Source organism: Acomys russatus, chromosome 9, assembly GCF_903995435.1.
Source record: "Acomys russatus chromosome 9, mAcoRus1.1, whole genome shotgun sequence".
NCBI classification, from domain to species: domain Eukaryota; kingdom Metazoa; phylum Chordata; class Mammalia; order Rodentia; family Muridae; genus Acomys; species Acomys russatus.
The window spans coordinates 4,025,696-4,051,884 of NC_067145.1; the positions used below are offsets into that span (position 1 = coordinate 4,025,696).

Here is a 26,189-nt window from a genome sequence, read left to right on the forward strand (position 1 = left end):
CTGGCAAACACTCTGTTCTACTCTCCCGTCCGTTCCACGCTTCTTGGTGCTGGGAGAACTTCGGCAGGCTGCTTCTTTTCGCCACAGCCTTTTGCCCTGCAGAAAATCGGGAGGGCGCGACACTCGAGGAGGAAGGAGAGCCTTCGACGGGAGCAAGGAAAGCCCCTGTAGCTCTAGCAGGCAGAGCGCCCTCCCTCGGAGTACCGGACGCCGCCACCAAGTTGCGATTGCCTCCTGGGGCTGCTGTGAGCTGAGCTCCGTGCGTTCCTGTGGATCTACCGGGCTAGAAAGCACGAGCCCCGTGGTGGTTCCTGCACCCCCAGGGGAGACGCTCCGGGTCACCCACTCGCACCCCGCGCCGCGCCCCCACAGCTCCGGCGCGTCTTTCCCGGATCTCCGTCCCTCCCCCACGCCCAGGCCGCCGCTGCCTCCGGACCCCTCCCCTCTCCTTCCCGGTTCCGAGCCCCCCCCCCGCCCCCCATTCCCCAACCCCGGCCCTCTGGCCCGGGCTCTCCACGACCAGCCTGCGCTCCTGGCGCCCTCATGTCTTCAAGGGACTGCCAGCTCGGTTTGACGTGGTGTCTCGTTCGGATCTCCAGGCAAGACCTCGGCATCATCAGACAGGCCCGCCTCATACTCGCAGCCACCGCGCCCCGAGGAGGTGCAGAGTGAGGCGACTGCCTCTGAGCCACCCGCAGCGCCCAGGCCCTGTGCAGCTCCAGCCCAGAGCGCCCTGCGCGCAACCCTGCCACCCCTCAGCCAAGTCAGGGGTCGCTGCTCAGACTTAGTCTTCTTGGGGTCCAGGTGGCCAGTGTGGGAGGTGTCGGCAGCCTTCGCCCTCCTCGCGGCGGCGGCGGCGACTGGCACGGTGGCCGCCGCCTCCTGCGTATCCTCGCTGCCCGGCGCGACCCCTGGATTGCGTGCTCTTGCTCCTGATCTTCTGGGCGGGGCCCCACGCTCCTGTCCGCGGTCCCGATGGATCTCCTGGCTGGGATTCGGGCCACTTGGAGTTAATGTCCAACTGGGGGTCTACGGAGACCGGATCCGAGGTAAGAGGAGAAAGGCGCTGGAGAGGGGACCGGAGGGCGGCGGCTGTGTCGTCTGAAGGCAGAAGGGCGCAGCTGGACCCCAAGGGGGCGACTAAGTGTAAAGCCGGGAGCTCGAGAGACAAGTTGAACTGGAGAGAGGCTAGCCTTGCGGAGGGTAGGTTGCCTTTTCCGCGTGGGAAAAAAAAAATAGATAGAGCCCCTGGTGCCCTGGAACCCTGAAAAACCAGAAGGGACAATTCCGCTGTCCCAGTCGGTAGGGCGCTTCTCTGTGAGGTCCTGGAACCGTGCTTGGACTTGGCTATCTACTAACCCACTGTCGCCAGCGTCTTTTGCAGAATGCAACTGCAGCGTTATCATAGCTCGGAGTGTAACTTACTGTTGAGCTTGTTTGGGTCTGTTCTGTGAGAAAGCTAAGGCCAGGGAAGGAGCTTTTTGCAAAGGTACTGTGAACCTAAAAATAGAGGGCTCATCTCCTCTAGTGAGATTTTTGCAAAGCGACATTCCTACTCTTCCCGGGTCTTTTGCTAGTACTTTGTTAATGCCCTTTTGCCGGTCGAGATTAGGAAAAAGGGCTCCTTACAGAGCCTGGGCCTCGGGATTTTGTCTCGAAAGACTCCTGGGAACTTCTCTAGGTCTTCCCCAAGCCCTCGAGGTGATTATTTTAATTACCTCTTCTCGCTGGCGTTCTGTGTCTCTTCCCCAAGGCTCCCCCACCCTACCCACACACTACTTTGTGCCACTTCGAGGCAGACTCTTGAATGGGTTGATTACCAGCCCTACCCAGGGAAAAGGAACCCAGGATTCGGAGTAGGAAAGGACTTTAACGGGTCCCCCGCCCGCCCCCACCCCCACCCCCAAGCCTGGAATCCTGCCTGTGGCAGAATCTACCTGCAGGACCTATGAGCGCGTCCTGGGAAAGCTGTGTAACTCTGGAGTTCGCCAAGTTTGTGCTGTTTGACCGGGATAAACGCAACTCTGCCAGTCCTTTCAGGGACTGTATTAGAGAGCGCTTAGGCTCACTCTTCCTGCGTACTTTGAAAACTAACCTCATAACCCGTGCACCTCCTCCCACCAAGCCCTCAAAGAGAGATTCGCTGTTTCTTTCTTGCCCTAACCGTGCCCTCCGTTTCTCTGAGCTTTGTGGGGGAAGTGTCTTTTAAACAAGTGACAAGTGTCTAGTGTCCAGGAAGTCCACAGCGTTCCTAGCCCACTGCTACAAGAGATTCGAGGTCTCCAGGGCCTAGCACTCAACCCTGGGTCCTCTAACAAACGGATCACCCTCTGGCTTGCTTTCGGAAAGCATCCCATATTTTTCCCCTTTGTCCATCTTGGGCCAGTTATAAGGGAGTGGTAAGAAAATGCGTTCTCAGTCAAGTACACTCAGCACTGTGAATAAAGCAACAGATCTTTTTAGCAGTTTCTGCCCGGACCCTAGAGGAAACACCAGAGTTTGTGACCTCGTCACCAGGTCTTGAAAGCAAATCCAAAGCAGACGTCCTAGCCTGCCAGCCTCAAAAGGCGCAGGGGCACAGGTGGCGGGGGCAATCACTCTTTGCAAAGCTGTCTCAGCAACGGAGAGAGGATCGGGGTGTCTAAAAGCAGGTTGCCAAGAAACCACCTCAGACGAAGAGGGGAGAGGGGAAATGGGGGAAGGCAAGCGAAGAGCAGAAACCTAAAAAGTGAGGATTCACGTAAGGACACCTACGGGTTTGGGGATAAATGGTAGAGACGGTCTTCTAGGTTTTATATTTTAAAATGACAACCCAGCCTACCGGCCGCGCGAGAACTACAAGGCCTGAACGGTTTCTAGTGCCCCCTGGTGCCGGGAACTCAGAATCGGTGAGCAGCAGTTTGGCAGTCACTACCGCGGCTTTCCTGAACATCCTTTAACCCCACGTCCTGAGACCCACCAGGTGCCCAAGAGCGCAGCGCTATCCTTTTGCCCTACAGGAATGAGTTGGTCTCGGACGCAGAGGGGAACCAGCTTTCCAAACCCAAGAGAGAACAGGATTCACTTAGGAGAACCAGTCTCGGAGTGAAAGCTTGAGTCCCCGTGCACTAACCAGTGCCTTAAGCTATTCGCGCGCACAGCAAAGGCCAAGGCGTGGCGGGGGACAGGTCTTGCAGACGCTTTAGAGTTGAAAGCGGTAAAGAGATATGTAGGGATGCCTCGGGACGGGGCCCAGATGGACTCCTGGGAAGAGCCTCCTAGGAGACCCACGTCCCATTTTTGCCCAGGGGAAAAGCAAATGCCACCAACTGAAGAGCGGCTGACAGAGAAGCGGACTCGGTGGCTCTCAGCGAAGAGTGCGCTCACTCTGTCTCGAGACTGGGGCAAGAGAGAGGGAACGCTTTGGGGATGCCCGAGGTTCCCGACCTAGGATGAGATGGAGAGCCTCCTTTAAGGAGGCGGAGAGTGAATGTTCCAGTGTTTTCCTCCTTTGCCCGCGTCGCTACCCTTTTGATCGAAGGCTCCCATGTCCAATTTTAAAGCCCTCTGTGCGCCAATCTGGGGAAAAGGGAAAACCCTCTTAATGCGGAAGGGAAATCTGGTGTCCCCGCTGCTTCCTGCTGGCGGACACGGCAATCCAGGACGGCGCCTTAACCCCGCGCCTCCCTGCTGCTCGCGACCGCCAGCCATTTCGCACGCACCCGGGAGCTGGCAGTGCTAGCACCCAGGAGGCGGGAGGCCTCGCCTTCCCCGCTCCACACTCGCAAAGCGCCTCTCCTGCACTGCCTGGGAGTTTTCCTGGGCCTGCGCGCCAGGCGGGACCCAGAGGCGTCTTTTTCCCTCTGGGTGTACAAACCAGCCCGCACAGCCAGAACCCCGGAGCTGTGTGGTTCGGTAGCTTCCCCATCTCTGAGCCCAACACCTGCGGAGACAGCAGACCGCCCAAGGGACGGAAAATGAATTCGTCTCCACAGCGGTGGGAGGTGGCAGCCGAATTAAATGTTTTCCTGGTGGCCTTATCAAGGAGCCTAGACTGGAATTCTGGGTGGAGATTGAGAGGGACAGGAGGGCTGTACCCCGGAAAGTAGACGCAAATGCCTGGGGGCTAATGGGAAAAGTGCAGGGAGGTGTGGGGGGTGCCTAGAACTGTTTTGCCCTCCCTCGTGGAAAATGTCAAGTCTATTTTATCAAATGCCTGAATTTCCTGATTTGAGAATGCTCTCCAGGCCGTGGTCCCCAACTCCTGAATATTAAGTAATGGAGAAAGGTTGCATCCCTGCGAGATTCAACCCCTCCTCCCCCATATCTTTGGACTTACCACCAAGTGTACACACCCCCTTTTATACCTCGCTCACCCCAGACTGAACAGCCCTCCTTTCCAGGGACATGAGGCCTAAGAGTTCAAAGGACTCGGTGTCCAGGATTCTTACTATGGTCCTGATGTAGCTAGGGGCACAGAAAGACAGCATCACTGCTGGGAGGAAAGGGATTAGAACCAAAATTTCACAGAGCTGCAAAAATAAAATCAAGAATACTTTTGGGTATACCAGAGAGGGTTTTTTTAAAATTCAAGATAAGTGCCATTCCTGCCTATTAGCAACGGTAAAAACATTTTATTGGGCACTTGCTGGCCTTTTTTCGGGAGTGGAACTGGTATTTTAGGCCAAGTCGATGCTTCGAAGTAAAGTGACTTAACGGGGACACTTTTATGCAGGCCAAAGTCTGCAAGTCCACTTGACCTTGTTCTGGTGACAAAATGCTCATTTAGCTGGGATGTTTGAAGGGTAGGTGGCAGGGCCTCCACCCTGTACCCTAGATGGAAGGGAGGTCCAACTTGGGACCGAGGGGTGAGCTTGGTTTAGTCCCAAAGATAAAGCTTGTTGTTGCTTGCTTCTGTGAAAGGCTGGCTCGCTGCTAGGTCGGGGAGGGCCTGGCAAAGACAGCCGGATGGGGACTATCCCGCAGCCCCCCCCCCCCATCACCCCGAGGGAATGTGGAGGGAATGTCGCGCGCCAGTAGAAGCCGTGGTCTAGGAGTTGTGGTTTAAGTTTATGTCCAAAATCTGACCTCTGGGACCTGCAGGCTGGAGGGCTAGGGAGAGGTCAGCAGCAGCCCGGTACGGAGTGTGGGCTGAACCTAGTGGGCACCGGGTTGAAGGGGCGACGGGCGGGAGATTAGGGTCGAAGGCGGGGTGCATGGGGCAGCGCGGGTAGGCAGCGGTGCGAGAAGAGAGGCGTTGAGTTGGGAGCAGGGCTGGAGAGAGGAGGGAAGGTGGCTCTGCAGCAGTGCCGGGGTCCTGGGCGTCAGAGCCTATCTAACTTGCTTGGTGCGGTTCTCTCACCTCCCGCTGCTCGCCCGCGCAGGTGCCGCCTCCGGACGGGACTCTAAGATGAAGTTATGGGATATCGTAGCTGTCTGCCTGGTGTTGCTCCAAACCGCGTCCGCCTTCCCGCTGCCCGCCGGTAAGAGGCTTCCCGAGGTGCCCACCGAAGACCGCTCCCTCGGCCGCCGCCGCGCTCCCTTCGCGCTGACCAGCTACTGTAAGAACCGTTCCTTCCCCCGGGCATCATCAGAGGACCCCAGGGCACCCTATCTCAGCACACACTCAGCCACCAGTGGCCATCAGCGAAGGCTGTACCCATCCACACCCCGACATGCTAAGTGGGAGGGGCTCTGAGGCCCTTAAGGGTACTTCTGCCCAAGGATCCCCAGGCGCCTTGCTTGTGAGTGACACTGGGTCCTTTGTCCAGTGCAGAGGATGTCCTATGGTGTCCCTTTATCACTCCCATCAACAAATGTCCCTCTACCACCACCATCACAGCCACAACCATCACCAGAGCCTGAGCACAAGCACATTGCGCCCTTTCTTCCCCGCCCCTCTAGGAACACATCCTGGGACTCTTTCTTCTGCACTTTTATTCCAAAGTTGGAGGTGGGTTTTGGTGAAAACCCAGCCAGAGAGAAAACACACAAGGTCCTCTATCTCCAGAGCTAGCATCTGCCCAGTGTCAAACCTGTTGAAAAGAGTTCTGTTGTACAAACACTTTAGGGTGACAAGTGCAAGCTGAACTGAAGGCGAACAGGCATCAGAACACCCTTCAGATACTAACTCAAAACAACAACAAAACAGGGTACTCTTGCTTAAAAACAAATCTGTGATCTACTGCTCAAAAGCTAACGTGTTCTAGAAGCAAGAATTAGAGTTATGATTTGCTAAGACCTATGCTCCACTCCTCTGGCGTCCATCTGGGTAAAATGGGATGGATCGATAACAAGTTACAGGAAGGATGGAAAGGTATCTTGGTAACAAATGTGGCAACAGAAAAGTTGATACAATCTCAAAATGCTCTTTCCCACCCACCCCACCCCACCCTCTTTAGGATTATTGATTTTGATGTTTTGCACTTGAACTGCACTATGGCCAGGACCACCAGGGTCATGAAGCAGCCTAGCCTGAGTCAGCCCCAGGATTGGAATCATCCAAACTCCTTGGCCCTGGACTAGAAAATAAGGATGAAATGGGATGTGTGTTTTGTGTTTAATTTTCACAACAAAATCAAACTTCTTGCACAAGTTCCAAAAGGAGGGAAAGTAAAATTTTATAAGAATTTCAAGAGTGATTTGTGGTTTAAAAAGTAACATAGTTGATCCCCTGAAATTCAAGCATGTGTCCAAAGACTTCCCATCTCATAACATGGTGAATGCCTCTTTAAACTCTTTGAGACTCCTCCTCAGTTGCAAGCTTAGGCTGTACAGATAGAAATCCCCTTTGGAAATTCTAAATGCCCTCTCCGCTGTTGTCATTCCAAAAGAGCAGGCCAATGGGGGACAGGAACACAGTGGTCCATAATAATATTTCTCTAACTCAGATGTCACTGGAGAGAGCAATGACTGTTTGATTGCAAGCTAATTAATTCGTGGGGGTTAATTGCTGTATTAGTATCCTGTCTACCTGGGCTTGCTAAGCTGAGCTTCCCATTTAATTTTTACAAGTTAATGGCTTTAGAACTCCGTGTGAACAGTTTAACCTTCCACAAATGCCTTTCTTCTCCCATGTGCCAGGTTTGCTCCTTGGTCTCCACTCTCCTGCCTACCCATCCTTTGAGAAGAGACTCATAAAAAGAGACCAGGGTCCTCTAGGGATGCTAAAGGCTACTGATACTGGACCTCATGCCAGGAGATTCTAATATAATTGGTTTGAGGTGTAGCCTGGGTAGGTGGACCTTTAGATGTTTTCCAGGTGGGTCTAGTGTTGTGTCATCAAACCTTGATAACGTCTTAGGAAAACCTATGTTTCTGTGGGTTCATGGACCTCTAAGCAAGCAAAATAGCATTGAATTCCATTGACTTCATGGAGCCCACTGGGATGTGAGGAAGAATTATTTCGCTTTTCTCAAGTGATACTAAAGCATCTGTGGACAAGATTCTGGCTACTGATTTTGTTCAAGACAGCAGAATACACCCAATTCTGCTTAGTCTATGGAAAGACCCAGTCGAGCCTAGGCAGAGAAATTACCCAAAGAGAAGCTGGGCCGTGTTCTAAGCCAACTGACTTCTTTCCAGGTATGTTTAATTCGGTAGCAAGCTGTTGGCACAGGGAAGGCAAAATAATGACCATGTGCAGACTTGAAATATTCAACTGGTGTCAGCCCACCCCTGCCACAGCGCTGACATTTATATCCTGCACTGTACACGGTGCAACTGGCTAAGCCCAGTGCCAAAAAACATCAAGTCGTTGCATTGCATTTGAGAAGTTAAAAGTGCTATAAATTTTGGTCCCTCTAGTTTCTTTTGGGTGCTTGGGACTTAGTGATCCTGCAGAAGAACTTTTGTCACATTAACAGTCGTTGCACACTTTCTGTAGGGGCTCTGGACCTCTACACACCCTGAGACAGCATCTGTCCCACTGGGTCGAAGGCAAGTTAAACATCCCCACATAGCACTGAGCTAAGCAAATAGAATTGATAACTGACCTGCTTATCATGAAAAATAAATGCCCCAGGACCATGTTTAATTTACTCAGAAACTGACTTGCACTTTACCTTTGGAGGCAAACAAGACTTGTCTCTAGCCCCTCTTGTTCATTTGTGTCTCTTCCTGCATTTTCTTCTCCAAAGAAGAAATAGAGCTAGCATAGAGGGTTGTAATTCAGAATATACAAGTGCCATATCATCTTAAAGTTAAAATAGAAGCTTTCTGTTTCTGCGAACTGAAAAGGTAAAGTCTAAAGTGCCAGGTATGCCTTGTGGCAGCACACAGGTCTTCAGACTCTGGGGCTAGTGTTTGCTCAAACCACAAAAGTATATTTTGTATGGAAGCAAGAAACTCTACAGGGCTGGGTGGTCTTCACCTACTGACTAAAACCAGCTGACTGCACAAGATCTTCAGAACTTATTGGAGGTTATTTCATTGTAGCTTTGTTCCACATCTCAACTGCGATTCTGTTTAACAACTAAAAGCACAAAACACACGCAGTTTTAAAACTTTACATTCTAAGTGTATATACTCAATCTTCAAATAATGTGTACCCCAAGTACCTGTTACACAGGACACAGAGATGTCTCTGACCCCATAGCGCATCCTTCCAGGGATGTACACATTTGGTAAACAAAAATGAAGCGTGAAGGGCAGGGTGGGCTGAATGTGATTAGAAGCCAACTGGGAAATTACTTATAAAATGTTGTGGCAGGGCTATAGGTCAGCTGGTGGAGTGCTTGCTGGCCTGGCATTCAAGAAAGTCAAGTCTCTGTGTAATCGGGAAAGGGGACTTGGCACTTGGAAAGCAGCCCTTGAAATTAAAATCTGTGAGGATGACTCCTTTAGGAGACACTGAGAGCTGCAACCAGCATCTTCTTCCTCAGGCCTGAATAATTTCTGTCCAGAGAAGAGCTATCAAGGCTCACTTATAATTGGTCTGCCATAGGACATTGCATCGGCCCATCAGCCTAAGCATTATGCTCAAAAGGCTCAATGTTAGCTGACACAAAAGTGAAAGTTTCTCTGCTACTTTCCTTTCCTACCGTACGTGTGGCCTTCTTTACTGGGTACTCGTGGCCTTGGCTTAATATACATAAATTGATCATTTGATCTCCATCAGAAGCCATTTCGTATCAAGTAGACAGACATGCAGGTGGACAGGTGAGTGGGCAGGTTGTCAGAGGACAGACAGACACATCTATCCTTTGGCTGGTGTCATACCACCAAGAATTCCTAGCAATGAGCTCACTGGGCTAGAAAGCAAGACAAGAAAAAGTGCAAGGAAGGGGAATTTGAGAGGTGGTTGAAAGGTGGCCATTTACAAGGAAAAGGAGGGGTCATCCCTCGCTGGAGAACAGCACGAGGGAATTTGTAGGTGTAGGGGAGGTGTAGATGGACATACGAGGGAGGGAGACAGAGCAGTGGCCATATGTTGGATGAGGCACTGAAGAGAGGGGAACTTTGAGATGTCTTGGTAGATGATTGTGGAGTGCTCTCTCTAAATCTAGGAGTTTGGCCCATTTTCTATGGCATGCAGGTGACAGCAAGTGGCCTCTGCTGCGCAGACAAGTTGTGGCAAATATTAGCTGGCTCCTTGAGAGTGGAGCTTCCGGCATAGGTAAATTTTTCACTTGTAGTTTTGTGCTCTTGTTTTTAAAAACCTTCAAGGCATGAACATGATCAAATTAACCCACTCACCCTCCAGGGCATATAAATAAACACAAACTCAGTACTAAAGTTAGTGTCCAATGGACATCCAATGAGTAGCCTAACTTGGTACAAATAAGTTAATATCCTAAAAGCAAGTTAATTTGACCTTTATTGAATAAGGTTGTCTTCCAAAGCAGTCTTTTCTTTCATTTTTGTTTGTTTGTTTGGGGTTTTGGTTTTTGTTTTGTTTTGTTTTTAGAAACAGGGTTTCTCTGTGTAGTTTTGGCTGTCCTAGACTCACTTTGTAGACCAGGCTGTCCTTGAACTCACGGCAATCCACTTACCTCTGCCTCCCAAGTGCTGGCATTAAAAGAGTGCACCACCATGCCTGATTCTTTTCTTTTCTTTTCTTTTCTTTTCTTTTCTTTTCTTTTCTTTCTTCCTTCCTTCCTTTTCTTCTTCTTCTTCTTCTTCTTCTTCTTCTTCTTCTTCTTCTTCTTCTTCTTTTTCTTCTAAGCTCAAATACACTGTGATACTCGGTTAGTAGATTAAAAATAATACAAGCTTTTAGCTGAAAATCTAACAACTGCACAGGAAAGCCAATTATGAAGAGATATCCTTACATTTCCTTTTGGTTCCTTTCTGATTTTTTCTGGCCCAAGGAGGTCTAGGGCAACCTAACTACCTCAAACCCCACACTAGAACACACTGGAGAGAAAAACTTGGGTTTCTGCTCCAAACTTTGGAGAGACCTTCTGGGAAACACTTGTTCTCACCTCACTCCATGTTGCCAGGTAACAGGCAACCTTCAGATGGAGAAAAGTGCCAGCAGGGACAGGAGTTGACTCTCAGAAGCAAAGTGTGGGTCACCACTGGAACACGACTCCTACTGTGGCTAGCTAGAGACAAAGGCTACATTTGGGAAGCTTTAAGGAAATGGTAAAGCTGGAAAAAGCAAGGCTTTAACAGTTCATGGTCTTGTGGAAGCCTAGTGGAGCGGGCAGTTAACTCCAACTGCTATACTCACTCACTAGGCATATGCAGGAAAATTATTAATACTAAAAATTATTTCTTATACACTTTGAGAGGGATATTTACACTCTTCCATCATGAGTCTAAGTAGTTATATGTCATTGGTGGGATGTTTGGGAACTATACATATATTTTTAACATATTTTTGTAAAAACAAAAACAAAACAAATACCAAAACTTTGGACCTGCCAATTTCACTTTAATCCCTGTAAAAAAAAAACTCTCAAACTAATGAAGCCAGATAAAGCAGCTTTTTGATCAGAAAAAGTCTGACTTCAGAGCTCAAATACATGTGCTGATATGCACTCTGCATTGGAAATGTCACTTCTGGATCTGAGTTATAAGAGGACACAATGAATAGACAAGTGGATAAAACCCTAGCTTGCCAGCAGTGCCTGGCCAGGAAGAAGCATGGAGCCTGGTGCTTGAGTACAAATTGGCTTCTTCAGGCAGACCCCTCCCTCAGTAGCATTCGTAGAATGATGGCCACTCACCCACCTTTCACTAAGTTTTGTCTCTTTGGAGGAATTTGTCTCATTTTCTACCCTTCAAGCTATTTGATAATGCAGCACGAAAGTTACAACATTAAGTACTTTAGCATATATCTTCCAAAACCAACACAATGTCTGACACAAGGACAATTCAGCTACAAGATCAGGAAATTTGACATCAGTGTAATGTGCTTACCCAACAGATATTCCAGCTTCATCAGTCCTGGTGATAATTTCCTTCATACTATTATTTTAACCTCAGAATCACAAGGTGCATTTGAATGTCTGGTTCCTTTGCTCTTCTTTAATGCAACCCATGACACTGGGGGAAGAGGGAGGGGGAGACTCCTTTGCCTATCTTTTCCCTGACTACCCCTCAATTTGAATATATTTGATTATTTCTATATGATTAGATGCAAGCAAATGTCTTTAAGTTACTCTGCTCTTCAGTGCTATAACCTTAAATCAGAAGCACCTAATATCTACCACATGATCCCAGATTGGCTGTGTCTGTTGTCATTGAATGGCACAGGAGACTGAGCCCAGTGAAGTCAGAAAAATGAGTGTGAAGGGCACCTTACACAGTAAGGAATCAGAAGGGCTAAAAAAAAAAAAAAAAAAGGCAAGGGACCACCAGCAGGGCCATCACTGGCCTGGTCATGGGCACAGCAAATATGGACGTTGAGGACTAGACAAACCCCCTCAAAACTACTCCCAACCTCAGCGCAGCAGGAAGCTTTCTTATAATACTCCCAGGGGACATGTGCCTCCAAATGAAGACAAGAACAATCCTGTTTGTGGCAGTCTCTTGAGTCTGTTGTTCATTGTCAGGTATTTCTAGGAACACAGAAGAGGCAGCACATACTCCAAGACTGATGGTTCTCTCTGCCCGCAAATCACTGAGCTAGGGCCTGGACAGAGGTCTCTCCTTGGTAGAAAATGCTCTAGAGTCTAACCTATGATGACAGCCATGCCTGGATTGCCTATGCTTTGTTTAAAGATGCACAGCGGTCTTTTGTTCCCTGCCTCCGACATACATATCGACGAAGAAGGACCGACACAGTGTGTTGGCTTCACACCATTGTTTCCATTCGTTCCAAGTTCAAAGCTTTGCTTGTGTTGATCTTGACCTAACCGTGGAGTTGACTGCTCCTGCCTTAGGACATCCTGGAGAGAAAAGGTTCTAGGGGAACCACATAATCAGGGTCTGAGCTAGGGCAGCCTGAGCTAGTTCATATTCACTCTTGTCCCCACACAAGACTGCCTCCTGCTACCGTAAGACACTCACACGTGACTCGTCTGATGGCATGAGAGAGAGTTGGGGGGAGGAGAATTCCAGCATTGAGGTTTTGCAAATGTGGTTATCTCCAAACTCTTGTGCCTGGCTCTCTGAAGTCTTTGAGGCTTCTGTGAGCTCATTCACAGAGCAGAAACTCCTTCTTCGTAGGCAACAGCAGCAGTGGCTCGCAACCTTCCTAACCCTGTGACCCTTTAATACCCCCAACTATAAAATTATTTACATTGTTACTTCAGAACTGTAGTTTTGCTACTGTTATGAGTCATAACATAAATATCTGTGCTTTCCAATAGCCTTAGGTGACCCCTGTGAACAGGTCGTTCAACCCCCAAAGGGGTCAAGACCCACAATTTGAGAACTGAACTAACTAGAGGACTCCACCAAATAAATCAAATGGCTTTTTTATTTTGTTTTTTGTTTTTGTTTTTGTTTTTGAGACAGGGTTTCTCTGTGCAGCCTTGGCTATCCTGGACTCGCTTTGTCACAGTGATCCATCTGTCTCTGCCTCCCGAGTGCTGGCATTAAAGGAGTGCACCACCACACCCAGCTCAGGTGGCTTTTTAAATTTCACCCTCTTTACTTTTCTGCCATCTTCTCGTGGTCTCTTCTTGTTCTCATCCAAGTCCCGATGGCCCTCAAAATAACTTTTATTCACTTCTTGCCTCTTCTCCCTCCCTGAAAGATCCAAGGGCCAGAGATGCTCTCTGAGGTCCTGTGGCCATTGGGATTAGAACAGTACTTTTCAGGAAAGAGGAAGTACAGACTTGCCATGAGGTTCCTCCAAAGCCTCTCCCTCAGTCCCCAGTGTCACCTGTCACTGATAGCACCAGAAAGGATTGTTTTCCCTTGTGGCTTTTTGCACAATTAACTTTACTGTGTAATTTCTCACCCTCCCCTGTTAAGGTTTTGTCACTCATTGTTGGTTTTTTTTTCCCCCCAGAGTTCATGGCGAGCACTCATTAGTGTGAGGATATTTATTGCTAGCTGTCAAGTGCTTTTAGCTCACACCAGGTGTTCATGGATTAGCTAACAAATGGGCGCCCTGGTGGGTGTTTTCTTGACTTAAAAGCCAAAGAATAGTCACTCTTCAATGGGGAGCCATGCTGCGCTCCTGGAAAATCATTATCACAACTATAATAAAAGTGTGGACCACATACATAGACATCAGAGCAATTGGAATATGAGTAATGAAATGAATATTCTGCTGCCCAGGTGGGTTTTTGTTGGTATGTACTTGTGGGTGGTTATTATTACGTTTCTTAGTTGAGCTGTAGGCTAACAGCTCAGACTCTGTATAACTATTAAGTATGTGCCATGTTGGTCAGAGCAGATGCAGATGCTGAATAAAATGACATATCAGTGGGCAAAGTGGCTGTTAAGACTTGCCCTGGGCTCTTTCCTTATAGTCTGAAGTGGCATGCATGTGGTTCTTCTTCTTCTTCTTCTTCTTCTTCTTCTTCTTCTTCTTCTTCTTCTTCTTCTTCTTCTTCTTCTTCTTCTTCTTCCTCCTCCTCCTCCTCCTCCTCCTCCTCCTCCTCCTCCTCTTCTTCTTCTTCTTCTTCTTCTTCTTCTTCTTCTTCTTCTTCTTCTGCCTTGGGGGGAATCCAGAAATGCTTTAAAATAACAACAACAAGGAAACACTAGTGTTTTTTACAGTGCAGAAAAAAACCCAGTGTCCTCATTGGTCATGAGAAAAGAGTCGGTCTGCAGAGGCTCCGAATGGCTTTGTGAAGTTGCCTTCACTGCTGAGTGTTTCAAAAACATAAGTGTTATTGGACCCTTGTGAATTAAGCAAGAGCAGCTCTCACCGGATGATCTACTCTATACCCAAAACAGGAAGGCAAGGACGGTACTTAGATGAAGGAAGGTATACCAGCATTCTCTGTTTTTTTTTTTTTTTTTTGCTTTGTTTTGTTTTGTCTTTAAGTTCAAGTACGTGGTCAAACAATGCCTTTTAGGCAGCACACAATGATAAAGCTATGCAGAGCTCTTCAGAGCACTGAACATTCTTCCACACTCTCGTCACACATTTCAGAGGTCCCCAAAAGGCAAGCAAGAAGAGGCATGACCTTCTAGATCTAGGGCCAGCTGTGGAGCACCCACTGCCCCTGTCCATCTTTGTGGCAGTTGCCATGAGTGGTTCTAGCACTGAAGTAGTGATCTGGAAATGACTCATACAGAGTTGATACAGCAAAAAACAAAAACAAAAAACAAAAACAAAAACAAACAAACAAAAAAAAGAACCCAAACAGATAAACTTGAAATCTTTAAGAAAGTATCTGACTTTTGAGTGGCAGAGACTGACAGATTAGATCAGGTTGGCTCAGTATGTCCTCTCAGAGGCCCATGGGGCCAACTCTTTTACAGGTAGAAACTGAGGTTTGACAGTGCCTGGACCCAAAGCATTTGCTAGTGCAAATACAGGGTCCTTCCTACATATCTTTCTTGGTCTTTTCAGTAAGGGGTGGGATGTGGCTTGGTTTAAGAGAAGATTGACAAGGATTATTTTACATTTCACAGACAGGTTCAGCTGAGCCAGAAGGTAAAGTGGAGAGACTGTCTAGAACCCAGAATACCTCCCGTGGGGGGCTTCACAGTGTAGGGGGATGGGGCCCTGATAGCGGTGCCTGAGCTGGCTGCTGAGTCCTGCATAGGTGGCAGGAAGCCAATGCCTGCTAGCACTTTCCGGACAAAGCCCAGACTGGCCACATCTTAGGGCTACAGAGCTGGAGAGCCCCTTAGGACAGCAAGTTGACCTCAGGATGGCTAAGCCACTAGTCCAAGGTCACGCGCTGGTCAGACACTGGCCCATGCCTGGAATCGCAGACTCTGTCTTCTCCAGCTCTGCAGCAAGAGCCTGGTCACTGGTGCCAGGTGGAGTATGAGAAACTTCCGGACATGGGGCCTCCCTGTCTGAAGCTGCCCCCACTGCTGCCTGCTAGGGTTCCGGTTATGACTGGGGAATTGGCAGATCTGCCTCAGAGTGATACACAGGAACAAGAGAGGAGAGAGGTGCCCCAAAAGGCAAGGCTTTTTCCCTTCTCAGACACTCTTTGCTCTGCTCTGCTCTGTGGCCCATGGGAGCCTAACTTGGGGATCTACCATACTGGGTTTTTTTTTCCTCATAGCAGGTGTGTTGACCAATTCCTGTTTCAAGTCTTAAAACACACATATCTCTTGCCTCAGTTTCTGTGTTAAATTCGCTCTGTCACCAGACTTGAAAAGCTGCAAGCTAGTCGAATTTTTATTTAGTAACAAAAAGGCAGCATGCAGGACAAGACCTACACTGATCTTTGAAGCCAAACCAGCCACATTTATGTTTACTGACTGCTAGTCCTGCGCTAACATGTTCTCTCTTAGCCTTGGCTTCCCAGTCCATAGGGAGATGTACAGAGATGTTCGGTCCCATCCAGGCTGGCAGCAGTATTGTCACATTTCATCATCGCTCTTTGTGAGACTAAGAAAATGCTCCCTCTTGATAGTGTGTCGGGGAAGCTATTATCTAAGACATCGCTTAAGAAAATATTGTAAAATGAAGACTTTTTACTGTAATAACAAGCCGTGAACTTCTTGTAATAAGTTTTCAAAGTGAGGGAAAGAAAATTGTGTTTGAACCTTTCTGGAAGGTACAAAGTGGCATTAGTCATTTTGGAGACGTTATACTGGTCCTAGGCTGGTGTCTTCACGGAAATAAGCGTTCATGTGTGTTTGTGTATAGACAGGCATAACTCTGCGCATGTGTGCAAGAGAGAATTCCTATTTCTCAGACACTTGGCCTACAGAGCCATGTGTCCTTTGCCTGCTTTAGAGGTAGGTTAAGAACTTCAAATTGAATCCCCTTTCCCTGCGGGGTTCCATGTAACCCCCCAGTCCCCCCAGCACCCCCTCACCTATGGACAGTCTTTCATGGGAGTCTTCTGTGCTACTGACTGCTCAGTGTCTCAGGAGCCTCAAAGCAGCACTCCACAGCACCTCACTTAAGCTCAGTACCACCAGAAGTGCTTGCCCCAGGCAAGGACCTGCGGGCACAGATTTCTGACATATTTCTTGACTGTATGGCCAGCTAGGTCACATCTCCCTCCATGAGTTCAGTACAACCCTAAGCCTGAGTTTGTCCTAACTGCTCCAGAACACGAGCTGGAGGCTTTACCAGTGCTGTAGGGAGGCAGGTCCTCCCACACAATCGGCCCGTGCCTTCCATAGGAGACTTGGCAGATGTGAGTTTGGCCTGGAAAATCTCTTCTTTCAAAGAGCCACTAGGGTGCTAGGGTCAACCCCTCCCCCTTTCCTGGAACATTCATAGCTGCAGAATCCCTCACAGATCTCGGAGTCCAGTCCCTAAGTGGAGTTCCACAGCCATGTTTTATGGTCAGCCTTGGGTTATATCCCCCCCCCCCACCCACCCACCCATACAGACAGGACAGACTAAAAGGCTGAGATGCTATCCTGGCCAGCAGGAAGAGGACACACAGCTATCAGAAAGAAAGAAAGAAAGAAAGAAAAGAAAGAAAGAGAAGAAAGAAAGAAAGAAAGAAAAGAAAGAAAGAAAGAAAGAAAGAAAGAAAGAAAGAAAGAAAGAAAGAAAGAAAGAAAGAGTGACCTTTTGGCTAACATATGGCTGACCTACAGTTTTTAAGAAAAATTTGACATTTTAGGCATCTAAACCAAGATAACACTTTGAATTTTGTAATTTTTTAGCTTAGCTGTTACAAGGAATGCTCAGAGCCCTCACTATTGTTCTGATAAAATGCAGTTGGCTTTGCAAAATAGTAGCCATCACAGTCCTTGGTTCTTAAGGTGACATTACTACTTTTCCTCCACAATCAAAGGAGACAAAGCCTTTGCAGTGAGCAGTTTGTTCCCAGAGTCATGCCCTGGGACAAGGTTTCATTTGTTTAAATAACACTGTTTATACAAAGGACACATCAGAGTTAAAATATTTGAAACAGAACAATGCCAAAATATTTGGTTACACTCTGAAGGATGGCTTAAAGCAACTGAGGATTTTGATATCTCAAAACTTTAGCTTTCAGTCAGAATATTTTCCAAAATATAGACCCAAGCCTTTTTGACCTGTCTGGTTTTACTGTTTTATTTTATTCACATGACTTTCATTTTATTTTACTTTTTGTTTGTTAAAATTGTGGTTTCTTTTGTGGCTTACAAGTATTTACTGCAGCACTAATATCAGTAGGAACGTATGTATAGCTGCTGTTCTGGAAATTCTTCATAGGGTGAGAACATGCTGTGCCACAGGTGGGACACAATGTACAGGACATAATGTGCATAGAGCATAATAGAAACGCAAGCCTGTTCTCTCCCCGCAACTCAGTGACATTCTAGAAGGTTAAAGCAACTGTGGGCCTCTGAATTCAAGGTGGGATGTCATTTGTCTACACAAGTCTAGAAGTTTCTGTGGAATTCTTAAGAGCAGGCTGGGGAGAGCCAGGCGTGGTGGCGAGTGCACACTTTTACTCGCAGCACTGGGGAGGCAGAGGCAGGAGGATCTCTGTGAGTTCAAGGCCAGTCTGGTTTACAAAATGAGTTCCAGGACAGCCAGCATGGTTACACAGAGAAAAACAAAACAAAACAACAATAACAACAACAACAACAACAAAAAACAAAACCCCGAGGTTGTCTCTGTGAGTGAAACTCAGTGGACAAAAATTAGGAATTGGGTTCTTTTTTTATTTTTAAGATTTATTTATTTATTATTTATACAGTGTTCTGCTTGCATGTACACCTGCACACCAGAAGAGGCACGTGATTTCATTATAGATGGTTGTGAGCTACTATGTGGTTGCTGGGAATTGAACTCAGGACCTTTGGAAGAGCAGACAGTACTCTTAACCTCTGAGTCATCTCTCCAGCCCAAAATGAGTTCTTTTATGGTTTAAAAATACTACATTTTATCCTCATTTCTAATTATTTTTTAAAGATATATTTATTTATAACGTATATACCATTCTGCCTACATGTAGTCCTGTGCAACAGAAGAGGGCACCAGATCTCATTATAGATGGTTGTGAGCCACCATGTGGTCGTTGGGAAGTGAACTCAGGACCTCTGGAAGAACAGACAGTATTATTAACCACTGAGCAATCCCTGTAATTATTAATTCTTACATCCACAATTTACATATGTAAAGTGTTCCATACCCTTTAGCTCAATAGTCATGTGAACCCTGAACGTGGTGATTAAATAGCATCCCACCTTAGCATCCATGCACAAGAGAGGTTTCTCATCAAAAAGAGAGGTCCTGACTGATGCCCTTCAGCTTAGCTTCTTGACCCAGAGTGTCCCAAGGACAGGAAAGCCTTTTCTTCTTGTGTTGTTCTTGGTGGTGGTGTTTCCAGTGTTTCACTATGTATCTCTGGCTGTCCTGGAACTCACTACGGAAACCAGGCTGGCCTCAGACTCACAGAGATCCACCTGCCTCTGCCTCCGGAGTGCTGGGGTCAAAGGCGTGTGCCACCTTGCCTGGCTCACTTTTTGTTTGTTTATACTTTTAAGTAAGATTACAGCAAAATTTAAAGGGTGGTACAGAGATTTTTCACCTGCCTTCTGCCTCCACGCATGCATAGCCTCTTCTTTTAGCATGGCAATGCCTCTCATGTGAATAGCGTTGGCTACCATCACCCAGAGTCTGTAGGTTACACTGGAATGCATTCTGAGCATTGTAAGAAGTTTGGCTTTGAAGTAGGTCACTGTGGTGTAGGTTCGCGATGAACAAGAAGCCTTTTAGCCAAGGTACTACCTCAGTTCTGTGGAAAGGGCAAGAGGAATTTAAGAGAAAAAGCACTAAACGGTCTCTGTCTCATAATGGCATATAACTATGTCTCACATAACACAATATTTGCTCCATATTAGATTTGGAACTATCATCATCATCATCATCTAGTGTTTATCCCAGATGCCGACCTAACTTGACATCCCATGACATATCTGCTGAACACAGCCTATGACAAATCTGTGCGGTAACAAGGTCTGGAAAATGAAAATTCTTAAGAAAACCGAAGGTGTTAGAGCCAAATATGTCACTGGAATATTGGTTCAAATTGTGTCACATGTAAATTCACGAGTTTCTGAAACCAGAAAACTTGATTTTTTTTCCCTGTAACTGCAAAGTTTTACTGTTAACTTCTATCGAATTTTTGTGTTTTGCCCTCATTTTTTATTAATCTTCAGTTGCTTAGTAATCAATCTTGACTTTTCATCTTCCCAGGCTCCTAAGTTAATGATCTACTTAGGAATTTTTAAAAAGAGCCAGAGACCCCATAGTGTGAGTCATTTGTTAAACAAAATCTTGTTTTAAAAAAATTAAAAGCACCACTGTATTTTAATTAATCACTTCAAATATATCATCTTAGAAGTGCAGATTTCTATATAAGCAATTTTTTTTACAAATGAAGAGGAAAAATATAGTTTTCATAATTAAACATGCTTTCATTTAGTTTCTCCTCACTAATTTATTTGTGACAGAAATAACAAAAAGTACAGTCAGGTCATTTTTTAAATAAGTACTTTTCCACATTAGAGCAGAGTAATTTAAAGAAATTTAAAGAAAACTCCCTAAAGAAAGTGGTGTGAGGAAGGGGTTCTGAAGAGATGGGAGCCAGGCAAGCTCTCTGGTCCAGCCCTGACAATGTGTCCCTTCCTCCTCTTGAGGAAGACATGGATGAGAGGCCACTGGGGTAGGCTGTGGGGAGTAGGGGACAGCAAAATGCTTCTTCACCTCTCGGGCCTGAAGTATCAGTGCTGTTCAGGGCTTCACCAGCTCCCCTTGAAATTGGAGTTATCTCAGGCTCAAAGATATTTTAGACTCTGAACATTTCAGATTCTTAAAAATTTAGAGCCTTTTATTTCATGAAGATGCAGTTGTCCCCCCACCCAAGCCATTAGTATCGTCTTGAAAAGTTAACTTTCTTTCTCTGTCTGTGACCTCACTGCCTTCTCAAGGGCCCCATTCACACTCCTACCCAAGCACCTGTTCCTGCCTCAGTGGGTCTCAAGGTAGAGGTCAGCCTGGGTACAAAGCAAATGTGGTCCAGCCGAGACCACAAGGCAAGAATCTGTCTCACAAAAACAACAACAGAAACATCTTTTCATTGCCAACCTCTTAGAGACCATATGGAAGAACTGACAGAGAAGACCAGGTTAGACAGTGTGTTAGCACGCGGGGAAGGACCAGAGAGTCCAGAGGACTCGCATGTCCAACAGAGAGGTCAGCAAGGGACTGGGCCACTCATGGTCAAGCATACACTCAAAGGAAATGTAGGAGAGGCGTAGAGTACTGTGAAGGGCTGTGGTCCAGGCAGAGGCAGCCCCCACAGAGGCCTGTTTGAGCTGTGCTTCTTTCTAAACCTGGATGATTTAGGCTTGAGGACATCTGGCCAAATCTAGAGACACTTGCATTGTTTTGTTATTGGAAAGGGGGCGCGGGGAGTATGGTGGTTTGCTTTTCGGTTGCTGTGATAAATGTGACTGAAAGCACCTGGCAGGGGGGGAGGGGGGCACGCGGGTGAAAGGGTTTATTTCATTTTGTAGGTTCTAGTCCATCAGTGCAAGAAGGCAAAGCAGGAACTAGAGGCAGAAAATGAAGCAGAGACCTTGTAGGAAGTTGCTTCCTGGCTGGGTTTCAGACCCATCTTCAACCTCCTTTCTTATATGGCTCAGGCCCATGTGTCTGAGGATTCCCCCACTCACAGGGTGGGACTTTCCATATCAATTAGCAAAAAGAAAGGAAGAGACAGAGAGACAGAGACAGACAGAGACAGACAGAGTCAGAGAGACAGAGACAGACAAGCAGACAAGAACATGCCCCACAGATGTGCCCACAGGCCAAGCTGGTGGAGACAGTTCTTCTAAGTTCTCCAAAGGTGTCAAGGTGGCAGTCTAGATTGGACAGAGAAAAGGGACTCAACTTTATGTCCCCCATATAAGAGAAGTAGATGAGGTCAAAGCTAAGCAGGGCTGGGGCATGGCACAAGCCAGGCCAGGAACAGTCTGTGTGCCAGTCTCTGGCTCTTATATAAGGGGAACCGACAAACTTTGGAGCATTCTGGACAGAAAGGAAGTGATCTGAGTTTAAGAGTTTGCCATTGAGAGGAAAATAGATTAAAGAGAGGTGAGAGGAGCTGAGAAGATGGCTCAGCAAGTAGAGTGCACGCTATGGAACTCTGAGTACTTGAGTTCAACTCCCAGCACCCATCTAAAAACCCAGGACAGTGACACACCTGCAATCCCAGTGCTAGGGAGGTAGAGATGGGAGGGTCCCTGTGTCCCCAGTCAGTGAGTTTCACTGAGTCTCAAAAAGAAAATGGAGAGCAGCCGAGGGAGACACATGTGATGACTTCTGCTCCATATACACACTCATACCTGCTCCCGTGTGCACACAAACATGTACACACAACCCCAGAAAGAGAGTTGGAAGTACATGAAGAAAGGTGGGTCAGGGGCCAGGTTAGTTTCTAGGCAAGCGATAGAGGGGCTCACATCGGAACCGAAGCAGGGTGTCACTTAAGCAGCCGAACAGCAGTGCACTCAAGACTCCAATTCCCAGTCTTTCCAGTATTATGTATCACACTGAGGGTGCTTGTGTGTATAGAATCTAGTAGCTGAGCTAGGCATTTACCTAGCAGCACACCACACACAGACACACACACACACACATAACACACACACACAGACATACTCTACATAGACACACACACGTACACACACACACAGACACACACACAGACACACATACACACACAGACACACACACACAGACACACACACACATACACACACAGACACACATACACACACAGACACACACACACATACTTGCTGTGTTTTAACAATTAAATAGGTATGGTTTATGATAGTATAATTTGAGGTAGAATAGACATAATGTATTCTTCCTGAGCTTGCCAAAAAAACCAAAAACAACAACAACAAAAACAGCCCTTATGAAGTGTATTTTTCTAAAGCGCATATAACCCAAAACCTACTGAATTGCCTGAAATGGGATGAGATGACCACAAAAGCCTAATATCTGATTTCCAAAAGGAATGAGGGTTGGGGGGATAGCCCCCCCCCCCGTCTTGTGTCTATTAAACCATCCCAATGGCTGTTGTTCCCTTAGTCATCCAAGGCCAGTGCTGGCACACTCAGACTCTCAGATGATCATAAGCCACGTCTTCCCGGTGCTCTTAAACATCCTGCTCCGCCCTCATCTGTCCTCGGTGAGATCTCCCTAGAGCTCACATCCCTGCATCCATGGTCCTGCTCGTAACCACACAGTGGGAGCCCTTAGGCAGCTATAACATAGACTAGCCTCACTCCTGGACCCAAGGCTGCATCTGTCCCCAACGGTCTCTCTTTTAGATTCAAATCATTCTATTCTTTTGTTAGAGTTGTGCTATTTGCCATTTGTGTGTCAGTGAAATGTAAACATAATTTACTTTTCTGTTTGGGGGATGAGTTTTAAAAATAGAGTTGAATTTTAGACATCTTTCTATGTTCTGTTTGAATCCGGGCTCTGCTTAGCCAGGTACGGTGACAAAGCCAGGAGATGTCACATTTCCTCAGCATCCGGGACCTGATGTCTCAGTTTGTTCTAATACTCACATACAATGTAATAAAACGCAAGGGCCTCCATTTCTCCCCAAACCAGGGCATCAAGGTGTCGGGGCACAGGCCCAGAAACTGCATTTCAGGGAACATTTGAAAGCATTTCAGTGAATGAGAGCTGTATCCAACGCTATAAAATAGACACATGGTTAGTCATGTGTCTACTTGCTACACCTGGCAGATGTCAATGACATGAGCAAGTCACACTAGAAGATTTGTTTCCCACAGGGAACTGTGCCATCACCACATGACTCTTCTCCTTAGACACCAATATTTCGCAAAGCGTTAGAGAGTACATTTTAGCTTTCGCGTCTAGAGCACCACTGTGAACACTTAGCCTAAATGGATGATCATTTTGCTATGGGTCCAATCCTAGTTAATTCCAGCAACTTCGAGGACTGCCTGGAATGATCACTGTTGTCTCATGTGACGCTTTCTGTTTTGTTGAACAGCCAATATGCCTGAAGAGTATCCTGAGCAGTTCGATGACGTCATGGATTTTATTCAAGCCACCATTAAAAGACTGAAAAGGTCACCAGATAAGCAAGTGGCAGCGCTTCCTCGAAGAGAGCGGAACCGACAGGCCGCAGCTGCCAGCCCAGAAAATTCCAGAGGGAAAGGTCGCAGAGGCCAGAGGGGCAAAAATCGGGGGTGTGTCTTAACTGCAATACACTTAAATGTCACTGACTTGGGTTTGGGCTATGAAACCAAGGAGGAACTGATCTTTCGATATTGCAGCGGCTCTTGTGACGCAGCCGAGACAATGTATGACAAAATACTAAAAAACCTATCTCGAAGTAAAAGACTAGCGAGTGACAAAGTAGGCCAGGCATGTTGTCGACCGGTTGCCTTCGACGACGACCTGTCGTTTTTAGATGATAACCTGGTTTACCATATTCTAAGAAAGCATTCCGCTAAACGGTGTGGATGTATCTGACTCCGGCTCCAGAGACTGCTGTGTATTGCATTCCTGCTACGGTGCGAAGACAGGGACCAAGGTTCCCAGGAAATGTTTGCCCAGAACAGAAGATAAGGACCAAGAAGGCGGAGGCGGAAGACGAGAAAGAGAAAAGAAAGAGGAAGTGGGAGCCTGGTAGAAGGCCCAGCTGAAGAAAACTGGATAGGAGTGACAACAGCCCTCTGAGCACTCCAGGATGGCAGCTGACGTCACCAGAAGCTCAGGGCTGGTGTCCCTGCGTAGCTGTTGTTTATCTGATACAGTCCATGGTCGTCCGAGGTGCGGATGCTCGCCAGGAACCAAGCCAGTGTAGCTCCTGTGGTTGGTTCATTTTTCACGTGTCTGAAGACACCAGGGAAATGGTGTCACCTCTTGTCACTACATTTTACTGCTGAAAATAAGAAAGATGTGTTTTCCTGTCACTCAACAGATTCAAACCCTGGAAAGGAGAGGGTGGGGGTGGGGACAAAAGCAGAGACTTAAAAAGATGATAGCCTTTGAATTTGAAAACTGAGGCCTGAGGTTTGCTACATGCAGCATTTTGGGGGACACTTGGTGGTCGATTCTGAACACAGTGCGTCGGGTAGGAAGAAGTTGGCTAGGAATCCAAAAGGCTGTCCTCCTGCTTAGAAACAAACCTGGAGGCATCTCCTTCATGCCCTCGGAAACAGGAAGCGAGTTGTGGGTTTTCGGCAGCATTCTCGTAGGAGAGCTAGCGGGGAAGGCCCCTGTTGCCCCGGCTAGGGAGACCCCGGGGCCCGTTGGTTTACAGAGACGGACGTTACATACACAGCTCCGTTTATGTGTGGTCACCAGTGACCAGAGAAGCTACTCGATGCAATGCATCTGTTTCAGATACAGAGATATAGAGAAGATATTTATTGAGATTTAAGTTATTGTTATTTATTACCATTCACTAATGAATTTCTCTTTTCTTCCCTTATTTATTAAAGTCTCTTTTCAAAGGTGCCAAAGTATATGTGCTCACAAAATACAAAATACAAAGAAAGGTGACAGAAGGAAATATTGAGACCAAGGGTCCATGCTCTTCGAAGTATTAAGAGGGTTTTTGCTAGGCAAAAAATCACTTACTTTACCTTTGTAACTAACTGCCCCAGAGTTCAGCACGTCCCTTTCCTTTTGTGGACAGGGTCTCCTGTAGCAAGGCATGACCTTGACTGCTTGGTCAAGGATGACCTCGGCCTTCTGACCCCCTGGCTTCCCGTGGTGTTGGTATCATAGACGTCACACCAAGTCTGCACACTAGGGAATCAAATTCAGGCCCTCGTCCATGCCAGACAGCTGTAGCCATCAACTGAGTTACACCCCAGCCCCTACTTTTTAATCTGTGAAAGGAAAATGTCTGAAGGGGCGTCTCGGTCCCCCCCCCCCCCCCCCCAGTGCCACTGCCACCTGTTTACAGCTCATCTTCTGTCCACTGCTGTGCAAAAAGGGCCCTGCGCTCCACTGTCCACTGTGTTGGGTTCTTCTTCCTCTACACACGGGCAAGAGAACCACGTGCACAGAAGGCCGAGCTCCCCCTGGGTAGTCCTGGACTTGTCACCTAAGATAAAGGACCTTGCCGGGTAGCCAAGGTATATTCTCACCTGGTGGCACCTCTTCCTCCATTCTTACCCACCTGTCCCCTCCCTGAGGTGACACAGGCAGGAGCCCCACGGCGAATCTTGCAGGGAGAGGCAGTCTGCCCTGTCCTTTGCCTGGGCTCATTTGTCACCTAGGCTCAACAGTTGCTAACTCCACCAACCCAGAGGGTTCTAGGGAGAGAGACGGACAGGAAGAGACATCTGGCTGACCGCAGGACATGCTAAAGGCCCACCCTCACTGCTTAGAGGGGAGGAGGTAGACGGTGGGAGCCGCACCTCCTCATTCCACCCGCCCCCCCGCCCCCCCCCCCCCCCGCGCCCTCCTGCAGTGTGCCTGTCCGGCAGCTGACATATGGGCCACGCCTTGAGTCCTGTGTTAGAACTTGTTACACATTTCATAAATGGAGTTTTTACACAGAAATTAATGTATCATTACCTTTGTGGCTGCTATTCCCCCCAAAGACAGATAGATCTAAAATAATAAAATGGCCAATTGGCCTCTCTCAAATAATCATGTCAAAGTTTCAAAGCAACCCAGAGGTAAAAAGCTGCTAGACACC

The 26,189-nt window shown here is 47.4% G+C and overlaps 1 protein-coding gene across 1 annotated transcript; it reads left to right on the top strand.

Annotated features, from left to right (window-relative positions):
• The first annotated feature begins 577 nt into the window (after positions 1-577).
• Gdnf (glial cell derived neurotrophic factor) lies at positions 578-24,268 on the top strand. The gene is made up of 3 exons (XM_051150938.1): positions 578-1,049; positions 5,364-5,540; positions 23,520-24,268. Exons 2-3 carry the CDS (start codon positions 5,390-5,392, stop codon positions 24,002-24,004), a joined length of 636 nt encoding a protein of 211 aa, XP_051006895.1. The 5' UTR covers positions 578-1,049; positions 5,364-5,389; the 3' UTR covers positions 24,005-24,268.
• The last annotated feature ends 1,921 nt before the right edge of the window (positions 24,269-26,189 follow it).